Genomic DNA, 22,572 nt, shown 5'->3' with positions numbered 1-22,572 from the left:
CCCCCACACCTCCCAAACCCCATTGGGATCTCACCCCTTGGATCCTCCAAACTTTCTCTACATCAGCCAAAGTTCCTCCAAACCTCCTCCACATCTACCAAGGTTCACAGGCTCACAGGATGCTAGGGGTGGGAAGGGACCCCTGGAGATCCCCAAGTCCAAGCCCCTGCCAGAGCAGGAGCAGAGAACCCAGCACAGGTCACACAGGAACACATCCAGATGGGGCTGGAAAGGCTCCAGAGAAGGAGACTCCACAACCTCTCTGGGCAGCCTGCTCCAGGGCTCTGGGACCTCACAGTGAAGAAGTTCCTCCTCCTGGTGAGGTGGAACCTCCTGTGCTGCAGTTTCCATCCACTGCCCCTTGGCCTATCCCAGGGCACAGTGAGCAGAGGCTGTCCCTGTCCCTTCCTTCCTGACCCCCAGCCCTCAGCTATTGATAGCCATTGATCAGATCCCTCTCAGCCTTCTCCTCTCCAGACTAACCACCCCCAGGGCTCTCAGCCTCTCCTCCCCAGGCAGTGCTGCAGTCCCTTCAGCATCCTTGGAGCCCTCCCTTGGACTCTCTCAAGTTGATCCCTGAAGGTTCATACAAACCTCTACATCAACCATCTGCATCCACAGCTTGGCTCGCTGTTAGCTCTGCCCAGAGCCCCAAGAGGTGCCAAGGTGGCTGTCAGCACTGTCACACACCAGTGCTTGGCACTGGCACAAGGGGCTCCACACACCTGCAGAACACCCAACCCCCACCAGGCTGGGCACATGAGGCCAAAGGAAACCCCCAAGCTTCAACCTCTAAACTTCAGTCTGGAGTCAGAATCACAGAATTCTTGAGGCTGGAAGAGACCTCTGAGCTCCTCAAGTCCATCCTGTGACCCAGCACCACCACAGCAGCTCAACCATGCCCCAAGTGCCACATCCAAGCTGCTCTTAAACACCTCCAGGGATGGCAACTCCACCACCCCCCTGGGCAGCACATCCCAGTGCCCACTCAGCCTTTCCATGAGGAAGTGCTTCCTGATAGCCAACCCAACCCACCCCTGGCACAGCTTCAGGCCATGGCCTCTTGTCCTGTCACAAGTTGCCTGGGAGCAGAGCCTGGCCCCCACCTGACTACAACTTCCCTTCAGGTAGTTGTAGAGTGTGAGAAGGTCCCCCCTGAGCCTCCTCCAGGCTGAACACCCCCAGCTCCCTCAGCCTCTCCTCACCAGACTTTCCCTCCAGTCCCTTCCCCAGTCTCATTGCTCTCCTCTGGACCTGCTCCAGCACCTCAGGATCCTTCCTGCTGTGAGGGCCCAGAGCTGCACAGGGCACTTGAGGTGAGGCCTCACCAGTGCTGGACACAAGGCAGGATTCCATCCCTGCTCCTGCTGGCCACACCGGTCCTGACCGAGGCCAGGATGCCATCGGCCTTCCATGCCCCCTGGGCACACTGCTCCAGTTTGAGGTCAAACCCACTGAGCACCAACTTGGTTTTAGAAAAACCACCACCCCTCCAAGCCCCTTCCTGAAGCCACACTGGCAAAAGTGCCCTGTGGGGCCACGTGTCAGCAAGCTGGCACCGTGCAGGTCACCCCCCGCCAGGTCACCCCAGACCCAAAGGCTGCCTGTGCCACTGGGGCTTTGAAGCAGCAGCTGCCATAGGTTGGCCACACTGCAGACCACCCACCCCCAGCACCTCAAGGTGATAAAGCCCCACACCCCCACCAAAAAAAATGGGGTGATGCTGTCCCAGTCCTCACCACCTCTGCTGTGGTTTTCAGCTGGGGTCATCTTCAGGCTTCACATAGAACCACAGAACTGTCAGGACTGGAAGGGAGCTCAAGGCTCAGCCAGCTCCAACCCCCTGCCATGGGCAGGGACACCTCACACCACAGCAGGTTGCTCACAGCCACCTCCAGCCTGGCTGCAAACACCTCCAGGCAGGAGGCTTCCACCACCTCCCTGGGCAGCCTGTGCCAGGCTCTCACCACCCTCCTGGGCAACAACTTCTTCCTCACAGCCAATCTCAATCTCCCCACTTCTAGTTTTGCTCCATCCCCCCCAGTCCTATCCCTCCCTGACACCCTCCAAAGTCCCTCCCCAGCTTGCTTGGAGCCCCCTGCAGATCCTGGAAGGCCACCAGAAGGTCTCCTCAGAGCCTTCTCCTCTCCAGCCTGCACAGCCCCAACTCCCTCAGGCTGTGCTCACAGCAGAGCAGCTCCAGCCCTCTGCTCCTCCTCCTGGCCCTGCTCTGGACACCTTCCAGCCCCTCCAGATCCTTCCTGGCACAGAGGCTCCAGAGCTGGCCCCAGAGCTCCAGCTGTGGTCTCAGCAGAGTGGAGCAGAGGGGCAGAATCCCCTCCCTGCCCTGCTGGCCACACTTCTCTTGCTGCAGCCCAGGCTCTGCTTGGCTCTCTGGGCTGCAAGTGCTCCCTGCTGGCTCCTGCTGAGCTTCTCCTCCCCCAGCACCCCCAAGGCCTTTTCTTCAGGGCTGCTCTCCAGCCAGTCCCTGCCCAGCCTATAGCAGTGCCTGGGCTTGCCCTGACCCAGCTGCAGGACCTTGCCCTTGGCCTTGTTGAACCTCCTGAGGTTGTCCTGGGCTCAGCTCTGCAGCCTGGTCAGGTGCCTCTGGACAGAAGCCTTTTCATGCACTCTGCTGCCACGGGCCAGGCACGGGGCCGAGACAGGATTTGGCTTGCAGATGCTCAGGGAGGAGCAGGAGCAGGAGCAGGAGCAGGAGCAGGAGCAGGAGCAGGAGCAGGAGCATTCCCCTGCCCAGCCCGGCAGGGGGGGGCTGCACCCCCTCCACGGGCCCCAAGCATTTCACTGCACACTGCAGCCTCTGCTGCCACCTACTGGAACAACCTCCTCACTACCTGCACCTGCAGCACCCCTGCCGCTGGCTGCCGCGGCGGAAGCCACCCTGCGCCCCGCAGCCTGGGACTGCCGCGCAGCACGGCCACGGCCGGGTGGGAAGGGACCCAAAGCACCATCGAGTCCAAACCTCCTGCAGGGGGACAACAGCCGCAAGCCAGCTGCTGCCCGGTGAGCAGGGCCAGCTCTGCTGTGCCAGCTGCTGCCCGGTGAGCAGGGCCAGCTCTGCTGTGCCAGCTGCTGCTGCCCGGTGAGCAGGGCCAGCTCTGCTGTGCCAGCTGCTGCTGCCCGGTGAGCAGGGCCAGCTCTGCTGTGCCAGCTGCTGCTGCCCGGTGAGCAGGGCCAGCTCTGCTGTGCCAGCTGCTGCTGCCTGGTGAGCAGGGCCAGCTCTGCTGTGCCAGCTCTGCTGTGCCAGCTGCTGCTGCCTGGTGAGCAGGGCCAGCTCTGCTGTGCCAGCTCTGCTGTGCCAGCTGCTGCTGCCTGGTGAGCAGGGCCAGCTCTGCTGTGCCAGCTCTGCTGTGCCAGCTGCTGCTGCCTGGTGAGCAGGGCCAGCTCTGCTGTGCCAGCTGCTGCTGCCTGGTGAGCAGGGCCAGCTCTGCTGTGCCAGCTGCTGCTGCCTGGTGAGCAGGGCCAGCTCTGCTGTGCCAGCTCTGCTGTGCCAGCTGCTGCTGCCTGGTGAGCAGGGCCAGCTCTGCTGTGCCAGCTGCTGCTGCCTGGTGAGCAGGGCCAGCTCTGCTGTGCCAGCTCTGCTGTGCCAGCTGCTGCTGCCCGGTGAGCAGGGCCAGCTCTGCAGTGCCAGCTGCTGCTGCCCGGTGAGCAGGGCCAGCTCTGCTGTGCCAGCTCTGCTGTGCCAGCTGCTGCTGCCTGGTGAGCAGGGCCAGCTCTGCTGTGCCAGCTGCTGCTGCCCGGTGAGCAGGGCCAGCTCTGCTGTGCCAGCTGCTGCTGCCTGGTGAGCAGGGCCAGCTCTGCTGTGCCAGCTGCTGCTGCCTGGTGAGCAGGGCCAGCTCTGCTGTGCCAGCTGCTGCTGCCCGGTGAGCAGGGCCAGCTCTGCAGTGCCAGCTGCTGCTGCCTGGTGAGCAGGGCCAGCTCTGCTGTGCCAGCTGCTGCTGCCCAGTGAGCAGGGCCAGCTCTGCTGTGCCAGCTCTGCTGTGCCAGCTGCTGCTGCCTGGTGAGCAGGGCCAGCTCTGCTGTGCCAGCTCTGCTGTGCCAGCTGCTGCTGCCCGGTGAGCAGGGCCAGCTCTGCTGTGCCAGCTGCTGCTGCCTGGTGAGCAGGGCCAGCTCTGCTGTGCCAGCTCTGCTGTGCCAGCTGCTGCCTGGTGAGCAGGGCCAGCTCTGCTGTGCCAGCTCTGCTGTGCCAGCTGCTGCCTGGTGAGCAGGGCCAGCTCTGCCTTTCAGAGCCTTTCAGCCCTTGGGCAAAGGTTTCCCTGGAATCCCAGACTGGGCTGGGTTGGAAAGGACCTTTCAAGGCCATCCAGTTCCAGCCCCCTGAGGTCAGCAGGGGCATCCTCACCTGGAGCAGGTTGCTCAGAGTCCCAAGCAAGCTGCCCTGGTGTGGTTCCAGGCATGGGGCTCCTGCCAGCTCTCTGGGCACCCTGGGCAGCGTTCCCCTGCGGGTCTGGGGCCGGTGCCAGCCGGGAGGCAGCAGCTGGGTGGAGCTGGGGCTAACGTGGCCGTGGGCAGCAGCAAGGGGTGGGCAGGAGTGGGTTCCCTTGGGGTGGGGATGGTGGGGGGTGGGGGGGGGGTCTCCCTCCTCGTGCCTCCACAGCAGGGCTTCCTGGTGTGGGAAAACAATGCTGAGCACCCTCCAGCCTCCCTCCAGCCTGTGGCACCGGGGGCAAACCAGCCCCAGGCCCCCCAGTGCTGGCCCAAAGGGAGGACAAGGCACTGCCACCCATCCCCAGATCCACACAGGGACAGCTCTGTCCCCATGCAACCCCCGTCCTGGGCCGCTGGGACTGCAGAGATTCTGGGGCACCTGGCTGGGGGCTGGCAGGCTGGCACCATCAGAGGGAGCAGACACTGGCAGCAGGCAGGGAGCTGCTAGAAAATGCTGGGTTTATTTCCATGGGAAAGTGGTTGTGAGCCCGGGCCGGCAGCAGGCTCTGCCCAGGGGTTTGGCCCCATCAGCACTTGGTAGTGCCCAAAACAAAACACAACAGGAAAGGAAACCAGAAGGAATCAGACAGGTGGTCACCTGCTGCCCCCCAGCACGCTCCTGGGGGCACAGACCCCAGGGGACAAAGCCTGGGGCGCTGGGCAGCAGGGCCAAGGGCAGGCAGGGCACGGGGGCGCTGCCCTGTGGGGCACTGGCAGGTGCCAGCTGTGGGCTCCTTCCGGGAGAGCTGAGCAGGGCTCCCGAAGCCTCGGTCCGGCAGTGCTGCCAGGGCAGGTCCCCAGCGAGGAGCTCTGGGCTGGGGGACCCTAAAGTGCTTTGCAGGGGACACACAGGCACCCCAAAGTGGCCCAGGGCTCCAGGAGAGAAGGGCTGGGAGCTGGTACGGAGCTGGGGGGCCTGGATTCCAGCCCCACTCTTGGGTGCTGGGGGAGACGGTGCCCCACAGGGCTGCTGGCCCTTCCTCCCCAGCCCCACTGACTCCTCTGCTTGGGCTCCTTCTCCAGCCACGGCCCTGGGGGTCCCGAGACAGGGTTCAGCCCAGAGCAGCACCAGCAGCTCATCCACGCTCCTGGGGGTCCCTGGTGAGCCCAGGGTCACCATTTAAGAAGAGAAACCCCAGAGTGGGCGAGAAGGAGGTGCCCATCCCAGCACCACCTCCGGAGGGGAGGCCCAGCTGCCGCGCAGCCCCGAGCCCTCGCCCAGTGCTAGGGCACGGCAGCGTCCCAGGCAGGAAGGGGGGTGCCAGCGGCACAGGGGCTTGGCACCAGTGGCCATGAGCCAGAGGGGTGGTCCCCAGCAGGGAGAGAGATGCTTGGTCCCATTTCAGCAGCCGAGGGAGGGCCAGGCCAGGTGGATGTGGTGCCAGGAGCTCTGTGCTGGAGGTCAGCAGCCTGGCACCCGGCCGCAGGCAGCGGCGAGCAGCGGTCACCTGCAAGAGGAGAGCAGGGGGAGAGGGGCTGAGCAGCTGCAGGGACACCACCCTGTGGGCACGAGGGAGACCCCCCCCAACATCCCCACCCCAAGGGAACCCACTCCTGCCCACCCCTTGCTGCTGCCCACGGCCACGTTAGCCCCAGCTCCACCCAGCTGCTGCCTCCCGGCTGGCACCGGCCCCAGACCCGCAGGGGAACGCTGCCCAGGGTGCCCAGAGAGCTGGCAGGAGCCCCATGCCTGGAACCACACCAGGGCAGCTTGCTTGGGACTCTGAGCAACCTGCTCCAGGTGAGGATGCCCCTGCTGACCTCAGGGGGCTGGAACTGGATGGCCTTGAAAGGTCCTTTCCAACCCAGCCCAGTCTGGGATTCCAGGGAAACCTTTGCCCAAGGGCTGAAAGGCTCTGAAAGGCAGAGCTGGCCCTGCTCACCAGGCAGCAGCTGGCACAGCAGAGCTGGCACAGCAGAGCTGGCCCTGCTCACCAGGCAGCAGATGGCACAGCAGAGCTGGCCCTGCTCACCAGGCAGCAGCAGCTGGCACAGCAGAGCTGGCCCTGCTCACCAGGCAGCAGCAGCTGGCACAGCAGAGCTGGCCCTGCTCACCAGGCAGCAGCTGGCACAGCAGAGCTGGCACAGCAGAGCTGGCCCTGCTCACCAGGCAGCAGCAGCTGGCACAGCAGAGCTGGCCCTGCTCACCAGGCAGCAGCAGCTGGCACAGCAGAGCTGGCACAGCAGAGCTGGCCCTGCTCACCAGGCAGCAGCAGCTGGCACAGCAGAGCTGGCCCTGCTCACCAGGCAGCAGCAGCTGGCACAGCAGAGCTGGCCCTGCTCACCAGGCAGCAGCAGCTGGCACAGCAGAGCTGGCACAGCAGAGCTGGCCCTGCTCACCAGGCAGCAGCAGCTGGCACAGCAGAGCTGGCCCTGCTCACCAGGCAGCACTCACTGGCATCATCTCCTGCACAGGGACAGCACTTTGGGCTCTGGCTGCAGCCAGCAGCAGGCACACAAGAAGGGATGAAGCATTCCTTGGACAGAGCCACAGTGCTCAGCTGCTGCCCTCAGGCTGGGAGCCCCCTGCCCAGCAGGGCCCCCGGGGGCCTCACCTCCTGTGGCCTCGGGAGAGGTAGTCCCTGTTGAGGGAGCAGAGCTGCTGCTCCAGGCGGAAGATGCGGAACGCCAGGTAGGAGGAGGACACCACCAGGAGGCAGATGCTGAGGGCAGAAGAAGCAGCACTCAGCAGCTGGGGGGCGTGGGGGGGAGGTGGAACACTCCCAGTGCAGCCCTCCCCCACCCTCTGGCCGCACTTACAGCACGATGAAGATCTTCAGGAGCTGGTAGTCTGAGGGTCTCAGCTCTGCCACACAGCTCTGCTCCACCTCCAGCTCCTCCTCGGTGTTGATTGCGCTTTCTGGAAGGCGAGCCCAGGGTCAGGGGATGCCAGGCAGCAGCACCCCCAGCAGCTGGCAGCCTTCAAGCATCCTCTGAGGGGTCACAGGGGACACTGAGGACTCCGAGCTCTCGAGCAAGACACTCCATCCCACCCCACCCCACCCCGGGGCTCCATCCCCAACTCCCACCTTCAGCCCCTCTCATCTGCCAGGCACAAAAGCCCCCCAGGAGTGTGGAGGAAGCAGCAGCACCTCCTCAGGGAGGTGTGCAGGCAGGGCACAAGCCCAGAGCCCTCACCCGAGGCCAGGGGCTCCTGAGAGGCGAAGGAGCTCTCCTTGGTGCCCAGGCTGGTGCCAGAGGCGCGGCGCAGGCACTGGTACTCGGCCTGCGGCAGGGACAGCGACAGCGAAGCAGGGGACACCTTCCTCCACTTGCCCTCGGGGACAATCACCTCCTGTGGGAACAGCCCTGGGTCAGCCTTGCCCCCAGCAGTGCTGGCACCCATGTGGGTTGTGGAGCCTGCTTCTCTGGAGCCTTTCCAGCCCCAGCTGGCTGTGTTCCTGGGTGACCTGTGCTGGGTTCTGTGCTCCTGCTCTGGCCGGGGTCGGACTCGGTGATCTCTGAAGGTCCCTCCCAGCCCCTACCATCCTGTGAGCCTGACCCTGTGAACCAGCAGCACCGAGCACATGGTGGGGCCACATTTGGACCCAAACCTTCTGGCAGCCCCACTCAGGCCCAGTACCTCCAGAATGTCCTCCTAAGGGGCAGCTGCTCCTCCACAATGGCCCCATGGGAACAGCACTGCCACTGGAAGGCCCTGCCCACGCACCCCTCACCAGTCCCAAGCACCAGCTGCTGCCACCCTCACCCTTTGAAGCTCAGTGTGGTCACCTTCAAGAGCCCCTTGAGCACCCCGAGGCTCAGCACCCTGGCTCCAGCACACCCCGGAACGATGCCAAGCCAAGCAGGGTGCCAGCTGGCAAGAAGGGCGCCCCCTGCAGAGAGTCCCCAGGGCTGGAGCTGCTGGAGAGCTACATCCCTCAGGAGGCACCAGGAGATGCTGCCAGCCTGGATTGCTCCCAATCCAACCCTTGGAAAGTGCCTTCAGCCCCTGAGATGTCACCAGACCATAGGGGACATCCCACCTGTCACCTCCTGGTCCAATGTACAGAGCCACTGGCCCACAAAGGCCACCTCAGCTGACACCTCCTGCACCCAGCCTGACGGACAGGGCCACCAGCCCATGGGAGACCCCTAGCTCAGCACCCTCATACAGCACCAACAGCTTTGTGGCAGAGTGAAGTCCAGGGACAGGGACACAGCCATGCTCCCTCAGTCACACCATGGTACAGCAGCCTCCTCCTCCAGCTTCCCAGCTGGGAGCCATCCCACCCACCCCAGGGGCTCTGGGGTGACTCAACCCCGTTCCAGCCTGTGACCCACAAAGGCAGCGGAGGGAGGGGAGCAGCTTCAGGTCCCACCAGGCTCTGGAGTTCGTCCATCTGCACAGCGACCCCTGAGACCAACCAGCTGAGCCAGCAGCCTGTGCTCAGCCACAGGCCCCCCAGACCATCCTCTTGACCCCCCCTGTGTGTGTGCCAAGCCAGGCCATGTGTGCCAAGCCAGGCCATGTGTGCCAAGCCAGGCCATGTGTGCCAAGCCAGGCCGTGAGGAGCCCACGACGGCCACGTCCCGGCGCGACCTCTGTCAGCAGCAAGGGGAGAGGACCACATCTGTGCCCTGCAGAGGGCTGCCAGCCAAACCTGAGCGTGCCAGGGGGGTGTCAGACCCACCAAGGGGGCCAGGTGGATGCTGTCCTGCCCGCAGCGCGAGGTCATGGAGGTCCTTCCCTCGCCCAGGGCCGCCCTGACCCTCACCAGCGACACGGTGTCAGGCTCCTCCCTCAGCTCCTTCAGGCTCAAGCTCTTCTTACTGGAAACCTGCAGGGGAAGAGCAAAAGAGCTGCCCTGGGGCCACCTCCCCCTGCTGCACACCCCAGGCAGAAGGTTCTGGCAAGTCTCTGAAAAGCAGCCTGGCTTGGACCCGATGATCTCCGGAGGTCCCTTCCAACCTACTGCGGAAACCTGGGGGCACAGGGCTGTGGGGCAGGGAGAAGAGCATCACCCCTATGGCCCAGGGCTTGTCCTGCTGGAAAGCAGCTCCATGGACAAAGATCTTGGGAGTCCCAGTGCACAGCAAGTTCTGCATGGGACAGCAATGTGCCCTGGGGTCAGGAGAGCCAAGGGGAGCCTGGGGTGCAGCAAGGGAAGTGTGGCCAGCAGGGCTGGGGAGGTTCTGCTGCCCCTCTGCTCTGCCCTGCTGAGACCACAGCTGCAATCCTGTGTCCAGTTTGGGGCTCCCCAGTTCCAGAGAGACAGAGACCTGCTGGAGAGAGTCCAAGGGAGGCTATGAGGATGACTGGCGGACTTGAACATCTCTGGCATGAAGAAAGTCTGAGAGCCCTGGGGCTGATTAGTCTGGAGAGGAGAAGGCTGAGAAGGATCTGATCAATGTCTATCAATAGCTGAGGGGAGGGTGTCAGGAGGAAGGTGCCAGGCTCTGCTTGGTGGTGCCCAGTGACAGGACAAGGAACAAGGGGCACAAGCTGAAACCCAGGAGGTTCCACCTCAATATGTGGAGAAACTTCTTGACTGTGAGGGTGCTGGAGGCCTGAAGCAGGCTGCAGAGAGAAACTTGGAGTCTCCTTCTCTGGAGCTTTTCAAGCCTCACCTGGCTGTGTTCCTGTATGCCCTGCCCTGGGTGGTCCTGCTCTGGCAGGGGGCTTGGACTGGATGATCTCTGGAGGTCCCTTCCTACCCCTACCACTCTGTGACCCCAGCAGAGAACAGAGCACCACATCGCTCTGTCCCCACCCCACACCCCTCCAGGGCTGTGGCTGGCCAAGGGATCCTGTGCCAGCCCTGACTGCCTGCAGAGGGGCTGAGAAGGGCAATGTTTGGGCACAGCCCAGCAGGTTTCAAAGAGTAAATTTCCCTTCACTTCAGCAAGGGGGCTGAGTCGCCCCAGCAGCTGCACAGCCAGCAGGCAGCCTGCTGGGCAGCACCACTTCCCACCTGCTTCACATGCAGGGAGAAGAGGTCCCCACAAGCCTCCTCTCCAGCTGCAGGCCTGATGGCTGTCTTCTCCACCCCCCCTTTAGGCTTTGAAATTCAAATTCTTTTTCTTTGGACCATTCCCCCAGCCCTTCAAGCCCTGGATGTGGGGAGTGGCACAACTTGTCCCACTACAAATCATTCAGGCCCACACCTTGGGAGCCAGCAGGAACTCCCAGCTCTGCCTCCCCCAGCCCAGCTCTGCCTCCCCCAGCCCAGCTCTGCCTCCCCCAGCCCAGCTCTGCCTCCCCCAGCCCAGCTCTGCCTCCCCCAGCCCAGCTCTGCCTCCCTGCTCTGGGACCCAGAAAAGGCCAGCAGCAGCTCAGCACCCGGGGCACAGCTCCTGCCCCTCTTCCCCCACCCCTTGCTGCAGAGTGAGGAGGCTGGGAGGAGGCAGCAGGGCACTGTGGGGGCGGTGGGGAGCAGCCCAGAGCCCTGGAGGCCGCGGTGAGGAGCCCTGTGGGACGCTGTGGGATGTGGGGTGGGAGGTACCTGCAGGTGTGTGCAGACTCTCCTCAGGACATCATAGACACTGTCACGGGAGATGAGGGACACAAAGATGTACTGCAAGAGAAGGAGAGAGGCTGCTGCTGGCACAGAGGTGTGTCCCCCCCGTCCTGAGTCTGCTTCTCCACAGGCAGGGGACAGGCAGAGACGTCCTGCCCTTGAATGCCCCTTCCTTCAGGAGCCACTGAAGGTCCCCTGCCAGCACCTCCCTGCAGAGCTTCCCTGCTGTTATTTTTGCTAAAACCTGGACCAGATTTTTTTTGGGGCCAGCCTCACTTGGCTCAGCCCAGAGGGATGCAGCAGCCAGCAGGGCTGGGAGCGATGGAAGACACCCCCAGGGCCTGGCAGGAGGGAGCACAGGGCAGCGCTCACCTCACCTGGCACAGAGCCACGCAGTAGGCACAGCAACCTTGCAACACCCAGAGCCTGCCCTGTGCCACCTCCTCCCTAAATCCTGCAGGGATCACTCCCTGCCAAATTCCCACAGGAAGAAAACACTTCCCAAAAGCCCACAGGAGTTAGCCCCCTCACCAAAACCAGGGATTAACCCCTGCCCAAAAGCCCACAGGAATTAACCCCTTCCCCAGAAATCTATCAGGAATAACCCACTACCAAAATCAGGAGATTAACCCTTCCCAAAATCCCCAAAGAGTTAACCTCCTTCCCAGAATCCCACAGGAATTAACCCCCTTCCCAAAATCCCACAAGAGTTGAAGGCCCAGCCCCAACCCTTCCCTGCTCTCCTTGAAGGAGCTGAAAGGTTTTTCTGTGATGCTGGCAGGGCTCTGCCAGGCTGTGCCCTGCTCCCAAGGGCAGTGCAGCAGGAGGGGCAGAGCTGTGCTGTCTGCCCTGGCCAGCGAGGGAGCAGCACTGCCTCCCTGCCAGCCCCTGCTGCTGCCCACCGTGGCAATCATCAATGCCTTGGGTTGGAAGGGATCTCAAAGCTCACCCAGTCCCACCCCACTGCCATGGGCAGGGACACCTCCCGCCAGCAGGTTGCTCAAGGCCTCATCCAGCCTGGCCTTGAACACCTCCAGGCAGGAGCAGCCACAGCCTCCCTGGGCAGCCTGTGCCAGAGTCTCCCCAGCCTCACTGCAAAGAATTTCCTCCTCCTCTCCAGTCTCAGTCTGCCCTCTCGAGCTCAAAGCCATTGTTCCTCATCTTGGCACTCCCAGCCCTTGTCAAAAGCCCCTCCTGGAGCCCCTGCAGGTGCTGGCAGGCTGCTGTGTTGCCAGCTGGCTGGGGTGAGGCTGGGCAGGGCGGTGGGCAGGGGCAGGGTCACCTTTCTGCTGGCGGTGGTGGTGATGGCCAAGCCGTTGGGCAGCAGCCGAGCTGTCTTGTGCTTCTTTATCAGCTGCACAGAGACCACTGGGATCACCACCTGCAGGACAAAGACAGCAGGAGGGGCACAACACGAGCTCAGGGAACTTCTTTCACAAGGCAGAGGTTGGACACACAGCAGAGTTACAACCCCAAGGACAGCAGCAGCCACGTGCAGATTGGCCTCCTCCCCGGAGGTGCTGAAGGCCGGGCAGCAGGGCTGGCACTGGATGACCTTTAAGGTGCTCTCCAACCCAAAGCAGACTGCTCTGTGGTTTCCCAAGGCCAGCCTGGGTTTGCCAGAGGTCACAGCACCTCCCCTCACATTAAGCTCAGCTCAGAGGTGATTTCTGCTCGATAAAGCCAGCAGGGACTGAGGAAAGCATGGTCCAGCCCATCTGCCTGAGGCCAGCACGAGAGGCCCTTCCTCTGCAGGCCCAGGGTGGGTTAAAAGCAAGGGCAGGATGCAGTATGTGGCAGTGGAAGATCACTGAACCTTCCCTCAGCCCTCTGTTGAAAGCAGCTGACATCAATAATGCAGAGCTGCAGCCCACTTCCCACACAAGTCCCTGTCAGCCACAGGACTAACAAGAGGGAAACATCAGACTGCAAGGCGAAGAACAAAAGCCAAGAGGAAGAGAGATGCAAATGTTCTCCCCCCACCTCCTCTGCCCCTAAAGCTTTGATCTTCCTTCAGCTGCCCTGGTGGCTCCCAGGAGGTTTTGCACCAGGAGATGTTCAACCAAACCAACCTTTGGGTTTCCCCAGGGGGCAACAGGAGCAGGGGGCACAGCCAGGCTGCCCTGGGGGCATCTTAGGGTGCTGGGTGGGGTAAAAGCTGTGAAGCCAAGAGGGACAAGGGCGAGCTGCCCCCCAGCCCCTTACCTTGATGTCCTTCCCGAAGAGGTTGGCGTGGAAGCAGAGCCAGTTGGGGGAGATGTAAAGCCGGCCCTGGATCAGGATGTCCCTCTGGAGCGCGCAGGAGCAGACTGCGAGGCGCAGAGAGAGGGAGGGAGGGAGGGAGGGAGGGCAGGCAGCGTGCAACCCCCTGCCCCCGCCTGCCCGCCCCTCGCCATGCCACCCACCTTTCAGCACGCTCTCCTCCGTGGGGATGTCCTTGAACAGCTTGTGGTACTGCGAGTTGTACTTGCTAGCAGCCTGAAAATCAAGCACAGCAAAGGTTCCTGCTGCTGCCTGGCCCAGGAGGAGACAGGACAGCAACCCCCCCAACCCCCACCCCCCCTGCCCGACAAGGGCCCCGCACCCGGCACTGCCGCACTGGGGTCCCACTGGGCTGGGGCCGGCGGGCACGGAGGGCTGGGGGAGGGTTGGAGGCTCCAGCACCCTGCCAGAGCTCTGCCATCCTTCCCAGGCACACATTGCCCCTAACAGCCAGGGAGGCTGCCCAGCTCCTGCCAGCAGCCTCTGCTCGCCCGGGCTCGGCTCTGCGAGTTGTTTTGCCCAGCAGTTTCTCGCCTGCCTCCTCCTCCTCCTCCTCTTCCTCCTCCTCCTGGAGCTCTCCCCCTATCCAGGGCAGGATGACAGCACTTGCTCTGTGCCCATCCAGCTATTTATATTCCTGCTGCATCTTCCAAGCCTGCTGCCAGCCGTGGCAGGAGGCTCAGGCAGGTTGGCCCCGAAACGCTTCTGGATGCCACTGTGAGGTAGCTTTCAGGCTATGCCCTCAAAAATGGATCTTGAACAGAGAGCAGTAAAAAAGGTAAATAAATCACTATGGGGCTTCAAAAGGAAAAGAAAGAGAATTCTAAGCAGTCCCACTGGAGAGATAAGGAACTTAAACTGCTTGTACCCAAACAATTGCTCTCTTCTTGCTGCTTTGTTCTGGGAGATCCTAACTCACTTCTGCTTGGCCTTGGCTACATTGTTTGGGCTAAGCCTAACCTCCCTCTGCTCCTTTCTCTTCTCCCTTTTGTACAGGGGGGTAAGGAGAAGCTTGTAGCTCCCCCTGGTCTTGACCATTGGGATGTGCTGCCCAGGGAGGTGGTGGAGTCCCCATCCCTGGAGGTGTTCAAGAGGGGATTGGATGTGGCCCTTGGAGCCATGGTTTGGTTGTCAGGAGGTGCTGGGTATTAGGTGCTAGGTTGGACTGGACGATCTCTGAGGAAAGCTCTCCAACGAGTTTTGATTGTGGACAGAAGGGACATTCTAGGTTCAAAGATCACAACTCAGTTTTGAGACTATGTTGAGAAAGGAAATGAAGATCGGACAAGGTGACAAGGCAGTGACTTCTGCTCTGCCTAAACAGCCACAGAAAGAGAACAAAAAGGACAGCAGGAGACAAAACAGCAATTCAGCTCAAACCACTGCTGTTACTGCCTACTGACACAGCCCTGCCTTCGAGGGAAAGCTACCTTGGGCTGTGAACTGGGCAGCGACCCCCCCTTCTACCCCTGTCTCTGTGCCTCCGGTGGCTTGGCTGGGACAGCCACCCTTCCCCCCTCCTCTTTCTGATAAGACTCTCGTTCATGGAAGCTGTGTTCTGAGTTAAAGCAACAGTACTGACTGCATTATTGCTGACTGCAGTGTGTTAAATAGATTTGTTCCTCTGATGTGAAGTTTTACCGGTAGGCATAACGAACAGCAAGTACTTCGTAACCACAAGTGCTCAGCAATTAGAGTAAGGCACAGGCATTCAGTAATGAGTTCACATTTTAAGTCTCTTTTTTGGTTCAAACCTTCTTGTCTTTGTTTTTTGTGGGTGCCTAGGCATTTCCAAGGAGCTGCATGGAACATAGTTAAGGACTGTAGCAAACAGGGTTTCATTTCAGAAAGTGTTTGTTACTTCCTCTAACAACTTTCGTATTTCTTCTTAGACATTAGAATAGAGCAGGTTGGAGGAGACCCTCGAGATCATCCAGTCCAACCCATCATCCAACACCACCTCATCAACTAACCCATGGCACCAAGCACCCCATCAAGTCTCCTCCTGAACACCTCCAGTGATGGTGACTCCACCACCTCCCCAGGCAGCCCATTCCAATGGGCAATCACTCTCTCTGTGTAGAACTTCCTCCTCACCTCCAGCCTGAACCTCCCCTGGCACAGCCTGAGACTGTGTCCTCTTGTTCTGGGGCTGGGTGCCTGGGAGAAGAGACCAACCTCTGCCTGGCTACAGCCTCCCTCAGGGAGCTGGAGAGACCAAGAAGGTCTCCCCTGAGTGTCCTCTTCTGCAGGCTAAGCAAGCCCAGCTCCCTCAGCCTCTCCTCACAGGGCTGTGCTCCAGACCCCTCCCCAGCCTCCTTGCCCTTCTCTGGACACCTTCCAACAAGTCAACCTCCTTCCTAAACTGAGGGGCCCAGAACTGGACACAGGACTCAAGGTGCAGCCTAACCAGTGCAGTGTACAGGGGCAGAATGACCTCCCTGCTCCTGCTGGCCACACTGTTCCTGATGCAGGCCAGGATGCCATTGGCCCTCCTGGCTGCCTGGGCACACTGCAGGCTCATGTTCAGCCTACCATCAACCAGCACCCCCAGGTCCCTCTCTGCCTGGCTGCTCTCAGCCACTCTGGCCCCAGCCTGTAGCTCTGCCTGGGGTTGCTGTGGCCAAAGTGCAGCCCCTGGCACTTGATTTGATGGATTAATTTTAACATAGTTCTTTAAGTTTTTAAGGATTTTTGGTATTAGCATAAGTTGAGTCTGATATAGGTATATTATAGAATGACATTTTTTAGTGCTTTCTTTGTATTCATAATAGCTTTAAGGTAAGGATAACAAACAGTAAAAACAACCAACCCTGCAGTACTGCAATCATCTCAACAGCAGCACAAGAATCAAGAAGATGAAAAAACAGCATTTCCCATGAAGCTGGAAATCACCAGGGCTACCTAACACTGATCACAATGACTGTTACAATAATCTGAGACCAAAAGCAACAAGGAGAAGAATGTACCATAAAACATCTGAAACAGGAGCCAGCAGTGTGCCCAGGGGGCCAAGGGCATCCTGGCCTGCATCAGGAAGAGTCTGGCCAGCAGGAGCAGGGAGGTTATTCTGCCCTGGACTCTACACTGGTTAGGCCACACCTTGAGTCCTGTGTCCAGCTCTGGGCTCCTCAGTTTCAGAAGGACATTGAGAGACTTGGAAGGTGTCCAGAGAAGGGCAAGGAGGCTGGGGAGGGGTCTGGAGCACAGCCCTGGCAGGAGAGGCTGAGGGAGCTGGGCTTGCTTAACCTGGAGAAAAGGAGACTCAGGGGTGACCTTATTGCTCTCTACAACTACCTGAAGGGTGGTTGTAGCCAGCTGGGGGTTGGTCTCTTCTCCCAGGCAAGCAGCCCCAGAACAAGAGGACACAGTCTGCAGCTGTGCCAGGGGAGGTTTGGACTCGAGGTGAGGAGAAAGTTCTTCACTGAGCGAGTTGTTCGTCATTGGGATGTGCTGCCCAGGGAGGTGGTGGAGTCCCCACCCCTGGAAGTGTTCAAAAAAGGCTTGGCTGTGGCCCTTGGAGCCATGGTTTAGCTGTCAGGAGGTGTTGGGTATTAGGTCATAGGTTGGACTTGATGAGCTCTGAGGGTTTTTCCAACCTGGTGGATTCTGTGGTTCTATGAAACCAGCTCGTGGCATGGCATTGACCGTGCTCCATTAGCCAGCCCTGGTAAAGCAGGTTTGTGCCACCCCTGCCAAGCACACAGCACCTCCAGGGGCTCCTAGGGTTGTGGCAGTGCTGGTGGCACCCCAGAATCCCAGGGGCCAGGCATGTGGGCAGGGCAGCCAGCGGTGTGGCACAGCTGGCAGCGAGGCTGGCTGCAGGCAGAGCCCTCCTGCCCACGGTAACAAGGGCACCTCTGCTCCCTGCACCTCGTCACCGGGGGAGCTGGGCCATAAGAGGATCAAGGCTCAACAAAGAATCACAGAATCGAAAGACCCCAGGAGCCTTCACCCCCTCACCAGGAGCTGCTGCAGCTTTGCCTCCCATTCCAAGACCCTGGGTGGGCCCCTCTGCAGCCAGGCCACGAGGAGCCAGCCCCTTGGCTCACGAAGCCAACCACTCACCACTTCCCTGTGGCACTTCTTGATGTCTTCATCCTTCAGGGCTTCGTTCAGGTGGAGGCTGAAAGGAAAAATAATCCTCAGAAAAGCAAACAGCCCCAGAGGACTGAAGAGATTCCCTCCCCCACAGGAAAAGCCACACTTTGGATGTCTTGGTTGATTTATGGCCATCAGCCACTGCTGAGGTTAAAGACTGGCTGCAGGAGCAGGGCTCTGCCTGGTGTGGGGCTGATGGTGGGCACCCAAACCACATCTTAGCACCAAGGGAAGGAGCCCAGAGCTGCCCCCAGCAGCAGCCTGGGGCAGGTTAGCACTGGGCAGCTTTGGCTTGGTCAAGGGTTCCCCAGGGAAAGCACAACTGGGAATGTGCCCAGGCAGGAGGGACTCAGCTTTGGCCATGTGCAGGGGCATCCATCCTGCAGGCAGGTGAAGGGAGACACCAGAGCCAGTGAGAGCCTCCCAACAAGGGGAGTGCTGGGCCCCTGCCCACGCCGCTCTCCCCACCCTGCCTTTGGAGACCCAGAATCTATGGGGGGAAACAAAGAGAGGCCCCCACCGTGTGCCCAGCCCCAGCTGGGAGGCCAAAGGCAGCAGGGGATGACAGCAGGAAGGGGATGAAGAAGAGCAGACACTGAAGTGCCAAGCCCAGGGGGCTGCCCCTCACCTGCCGTCGAGGGAATCCAAACTCTTCTCCTTGTGGGATGCCTCCACCTTGTCACGGCCGTGCATGGGCTCAGGGCTCTTCAAGGCAGCTGCTTTCTCATGCATGGGCTTGGCACTGCCAGGAGAAGCCTGTTAGCCCCCCAGGGCGAGGGAGAGAATGGAGGTGCCAGGAACCACCCCCCTGCCACCCCAGCTGCACCCCCGCTGGAATCTCTGCCACTCAAGGATGGCAAGAACGTTCCTGCCATCCCCCACGCCACGTGGAGGGAAGGGAAGGGAAGGGCACTGCTTGCCAGGAAGCCTCCACGTGGAGGGAAGGGAAGGGAAGGGAAGGAAAGGGCACTGCTTGCCAGGAAGCCTCCACGTGGAGGGGAGGGAAGGGAAGGGAAGGAAAGGGCACTGCTTGCCAGGAAGCCTCCACGTGGAGGGAAGGGAAGGGAAGGGAAGGAAAGGGCACTGCTTGCCAGGAAGCCTCCAGCCCTGGTAGCCAAGCAGCCAACTCCCTGTTCCCACCCTCCCCAGGCAGAGGCCTCGCCGAGGGCACAGGCTGCCTGCTGCCCTCGCTGGAGCCTGTATCTGCCATCGCTGCTGTTATCAGAGGCACTTATCAGCCACGATGGGGAAAGCAAACAGGCTCCTGCTGCCAGGCAGGGCAGGTTATCAGCCAGCAGGCCAGGAAGGTGGCACAGCTGCCCTTGGCAAACCGCAACCGGAGATTGCTGTGGCACAGCGCCGCCGGCACCCAGCGCCCGGCAGCAGCCCTGCCATCCGTACCACACAGCAGGGGAGCCCACGGCCACACGCAGAAGTAGTGAGGGAAGGGGAAGGAGCTGGGCTGGATGGGCAGGGGGTGGGGGCAGAGCAGGTGGGGCACAGGCAGGATGGCAGCAGGCAGGACGAGCATGGAGCTGGAGGGCATCCCAGAGCCCGCGGGGGTGATGCCATGGCCGTGCGGCAGAGCCCGGCCGGAGCAGCCCTTCCAAACTGCTTCCTGCCTACAGGGAGAAGCTCCTCTGCCACCTGCACTTCCCTAGACACATCCTGATCCTGATCCTGCTCCAAGGGGCTCATCCCAGCAGAAATCCATCTGAATCACAGAGCCAGAGAATGGTCCAGGCTGGAAGGGACCTCCCAAGCTCATCCAGTCCAACCCCCTGCAGCCAGCAGGGACATCCCCAACTAAATCAGGCTGCCCAGGGCTCATCGAGCCTCACCTTCAATATCTCCAGGGATGGGACCCCAACCACCTCCCTGGGCAACCTGTTGCAGTGTTCCACCACCCTCATAGTGAAGAGCTTGTTCCTAACATCCAATCTCAATCTGCTCTGCTCCAGTTTGAAGCCATTGCCCCTGGTCCTGTCCCTGCAGCCTTTGCAAACAGTCTCTCTGCAGCCTTCTTGTAGCCCCTTCAGGTACTGGCAGGCTGCTGTTAGGTCACCCTGGAGCCTCCTCTCCTCCAGGCTGAACACCTCCAGCTCCCTCAGCCTGTCCTCACAGCAGGGAGAGCCAAGACAGCGGTGCCACACCCTGGCAGCAGTGCCCAGGTGGCCCGAGAGTTGAAGCCACACAAGCCCCCCCCATGGCCCTGCACGCTCAGTGTCCATCCAAAACGCTGTCATGATGCAACTCAGCTGGGCTGAACCCCAGGTGGAGGTACAGGGGATGCTTCTTCAGGACACAGCATGGACATGGGGCTGTTGAAACTCAAACACGAGTCACTGGTGCCATGTGTTTAGGGCCAGGCTGGGAATGACCTCCTGGATCCCTGCAGCTGAGGCTGGGAGGTCCATGAGCTGCCCACACAGCCCCAGAGGCTGAGCACAGCAGGGAAGGGATAAGCACACCGAGGGCGTGGGGCTCTAGAGGCAAAGTTCAGGTCACACAGGATGTCAGGGGTTGGAAGGGAGCTCTGGAGATCATTGAGTCCAACCCCCCTGCCAGAGCAGGAGCATGGAACCCAGCACAGGTCACACAGGAACACAGCCAGATGGGGCTGGGAAGGCTCCAGAGCAGGAGACTCCACAACCTCTCTGGGCAGCCTGCCCCAGGGCTCTGTGACCTCACAGTGCAGAAGTTCCTCCTCCTGTTGAGGTGGAACCTCCTGTGCTGCAGTTTCCATCCATTGCCCCTTGTCCTATCCCAGGGTGCAGCTGAGCAGAGCCTGTGCCCTGCCTCTTGACCCCCAGCCCCCAGCTATTTGTAAACATTGATTCAATCCCCTCTCAGCCTTCTCCTCTCCAGACTGAACAGCCCCAGGGCTCTCAACCTCTCCTCACAGGGCAGTGCTCCCATCCAAGGATGTGTCTGGAAGGGATGGGAGGCTCTGCTGACAAGAGGCACCACAGCACAAGGACTTTTCCCTGCCCAATTCCTCAGACACCTTCAGGCCAAGCAGCCCTGCCCTGCACACACCCCCTGCCAGGTGACACCACGCTGCCCTGCAGCTGACACCTGCGTCACCTATGTGCCAAAGCCTTTGCCCAGGCACTGGGGAGGGGGCTAAGACCCACTCTGGAGCCCCCCCCTCTCCAGAGCTCAGCCTGCTCCAGCTTCCCTCACGTCATCCCTTAAATCCCCAAGCCGCAGTGCCGCTTAATCCCAGCCAGCGGATTAGCCCTGACCGGGGCTGGCACCAAGGGGCACGGCACAGGGACAGGCACCCCCGCTCCAGGTGAGGGCATGGAGAAACCAACACCCACCCCCTCACCCCTCCAGGGTCACCCAACACACAAAAATCCCCCAAAATGAGCAGAACTAAGGCTGGGGAGCATCTGCAAGTGCTGCACAGTCCTGGTCCTGGGCTCCCCTTCTCCTAGGGTCACCACTAAGGACAAATCCCAGGTCACAGTCCCAGGCAGCTCCAGGGAGGGTCTGGGGGATACAAGGAGCATCCTCACCCCCAGCAGAGCCATCACAGCAGCTGCCTCTGCTCCACATCTCACTCTGTCCCTGCTGCCAGATGCGACAGGGAGAAGATCCAAGGGTCAGGAGCAGAGGGCTCCAGGCACAGCTGAGGCAGTGGGGGTCTCCCTACCAGGAGCTGGCACAGGGAGGAAAACACTTTCCAGCAGCTCATGGCATCACCCCCCTCAAGGAATTTTGTTAGGAGGAAGCTGCTCCTGAAGGAAAATCCCCACCCCGAGTGTCCCAAACTACAAACAGAGCAAGCGGAGTCGGAGCACGGAGCTCCCAAGATGAGGCAGAGTGGGCAAGGGGAGGGACTGCTGGCAAAGGGAAAACGTTGCCAAAAGGAAAGCAAAGCCCCTGCTCGCCGTGCCAGGGTGGCCACCCTTCTCCCTGCCCACACGCAGGCTCCTCGCAGCCCCCGCTCACCTCCCAGGCTGCCCCAGCCGCGGGTATGGTCCCGGGATTGTCCCGAACCCCAGATTCGCATCTCCCTTCCCTTACACAGCCTCGGGATCCAGCCTGGGAAGGCTCCGGCGTCAGCCCCTCCGGTGGCGATCGGCGCTGGCGGGATCCTTTCCCGGCTGCCGGCCGGGAGCGAGCGGGGACGCGCGGGAGTGCCCGAGCCGGGGATTTCGCCTCACGGGGAAAAAAAAATCCCGAGCAGGATCAGGGGCGGAGAGAGGCACTTGCGGCTGGGCTGCCGCGGCCCGAGCGAGCCCGGGCGGGATCCGGCGAGCTGCCCTTGTGCCCGGCTTTCAAGGTCATTTCAGTCCCGAGTGTCGGCTGCTGGAGCGGAGCCACCGCCGAGGATGCTGGAGGGCAGCGGCGGGTCCCGAGCGCTGCTGCAGGGAAGAGAGAGGAGGTCACGGCGGGAAGGGACGGACGGGGCCGCGGTGATCGCCCTCGCGCTCCCGAGCGTCCGGCCCCCTCCCCGTGCACCCGGCAGGGTCCCGTCTCGCCCCGCCCCGGGAACCGCCTTTTCCCAGGGCCCTGCGCCCGGTGGGTCTCCGCCGGGGTGAGAGCCAAGGCCGCGGGCCAGGATGACTCCCGGCGCCAGCGATACCGGTTTTACCGAGTCTCACACGGCGGAGAGAGCCCGGCCTAGGCCCCCCCCTCCGCCCCGGACCCCGGCGAGGCGATGCCGAACAGGCACTGCTCCGAGCCACGCCGCGGCGAAGACCGGCCAGGGCAGCCCCCAGGGCCAGTCCCCAGCTTTCACACGGGCTCGGGGCCGCTCCAGGCAGAGCCGGCGGCTGCGGGGACCGGCAGCGACGCGACATCCCCTGCCCCGGTTCCGTCTCCTCGGTACGGCGACGGTGGGGGGAGCCGCAGCGTTTCCCGCTCCCCTCAGAGCTCGACGCCGACAGGAACAGGGCCGGGAGAGCGCCGTGGGAAGGCCGAGGGCTCCCGGCAACACCAAGGCCGCGCTCCACCGCCCCCGGAGCCCCCTGGGACTCCCGAACCCCCCCGGCCCAGCCCTACCTGCGCGGCCGCCGCGCGCTGCCCGGCGCCGTCATGCCCCGCGCGCCCGGCCTCCGCACGGCGCCACGGGGCACGCCCATTGGCCGCCCGCCGCCAAGCCCCGCCCACACCCCTCGCTCCCATTGGCCGAGGCCGCCCCCAGGCCTAGCTCAGCGCCCCGCCTACCGACGCTACCAGGACCGCCCATTGGCGAGAAGTTGCGGGGGCGGAGCCTGCCGGGAAAGCGCCTTAAAGGGACCGGGCCGCCGCTGCCCTGGTGCAGATCCCAGCCCGGCCGTGGGGC

General features: G+C 61.9%; 1 protein-coding gene across 5 annotated transcripts; it reads right to left on the bottom strand.

The window, feature by feature from the left end:
- Positions 1 to 5,685: 5,685 nt before the first annotated feature.
- GRAMD2A (GRAM domain containing 2A) lies at positions 5,686 to 22,395 on the bottom strand. 5 transcript variants are annotated; one of them, XM_054169035.1, is made up of 13 exons: positions 22,290 to 22,395; positions 21,234 to 21,646; positions 17,902 to 18,015; positions 17,241 to 17,298; positions 13,316 to 13,388; positions 13,116 to 13,219; positions 12,193 to 12,291; positions 10,896 to 10,967; positions 9,084 to 9,230; positions 7,588 to 7,744; positions 7,210 to 7,309; positions 7,005 to 7,112; positions 5,688 to 5,897 (listed from the first exon to the last, which is right to left on the bottom strand). In XM_054169035.1, exons 3-13 carry the CDS (start codon positions 18,003 to 18,005, stop codon positions 5,894 to 5,896), a joined length of 1,026 nt encoding a protein of 341 aa, XP_054025010.1. In that variant the 5' UTR covers positions 18,006 to 18,015; positions 21,234 to 21,646; positions 22,290 to 22,395; the 3' UTR covers positions 5,688 to 5,893. The 5 variants fall into 5 exon arrangements, with proteins under 5 accessions (XP_054025011.1, XP_054025010.1, XP_054025008.1 ...); XM_054169033.1 differs by having other exon boundaries at positions 21,234 to 21,649; positions 22,290 to 22,376; XM_054169036.1 differs by lacking the exon at positions 22,290 to 22,395 and having other exon boundaries at positions 5,686 to 5,897; positions 9,168 to 9,230; positions 21,234 to 21,704.
- Positions 22,396 to 22,572: the final 177 nt, after the last annotated feature.

The sequence above is a fragment of the Dryobates pubescens genome, chromosome 17 (assembly GCF_014839835.1).
Source record: "Dryobates pubescens isolate bDryPub1 chromosome 17, bDryPub1.pri, whole genome shotgun sequence".
Lineage (NCBI taxonomy): Eukaryota > Metazoa > Chordata > Aves > Piciformes > Picidae > Dryobates > Dryobates pubescens.
This window is presented reverse-complemented; position numbering and strand designations above follow the sequence as displayed.

Excerpts from the sequence above, each read along its gene's own strand:
- GRAMD2A (XM_054169035.1), bottom strand. The coding sequence starts at position 18,005 with ATGCATGAGAAAGCAGCTGCCTTGAAGAGCCCTGAGCCCATGCACGGC. Across the intron at positions 13,389-17,240 it reads AGAAGTGCCACAGGGAAGTG|GCTGCTAGCAAGTACAACTC; the intron begins GTGAGTGGTTGG and ends CTTGATTTTCAG. Across the intron at positions 7,745-9,083 it reads GCATCCACCTGGCCCCCTTG|GAGGTGATTGTCCCCGAGGG; the intron begins GTGGGTCTGACA and ends CTGTTCCCACAG.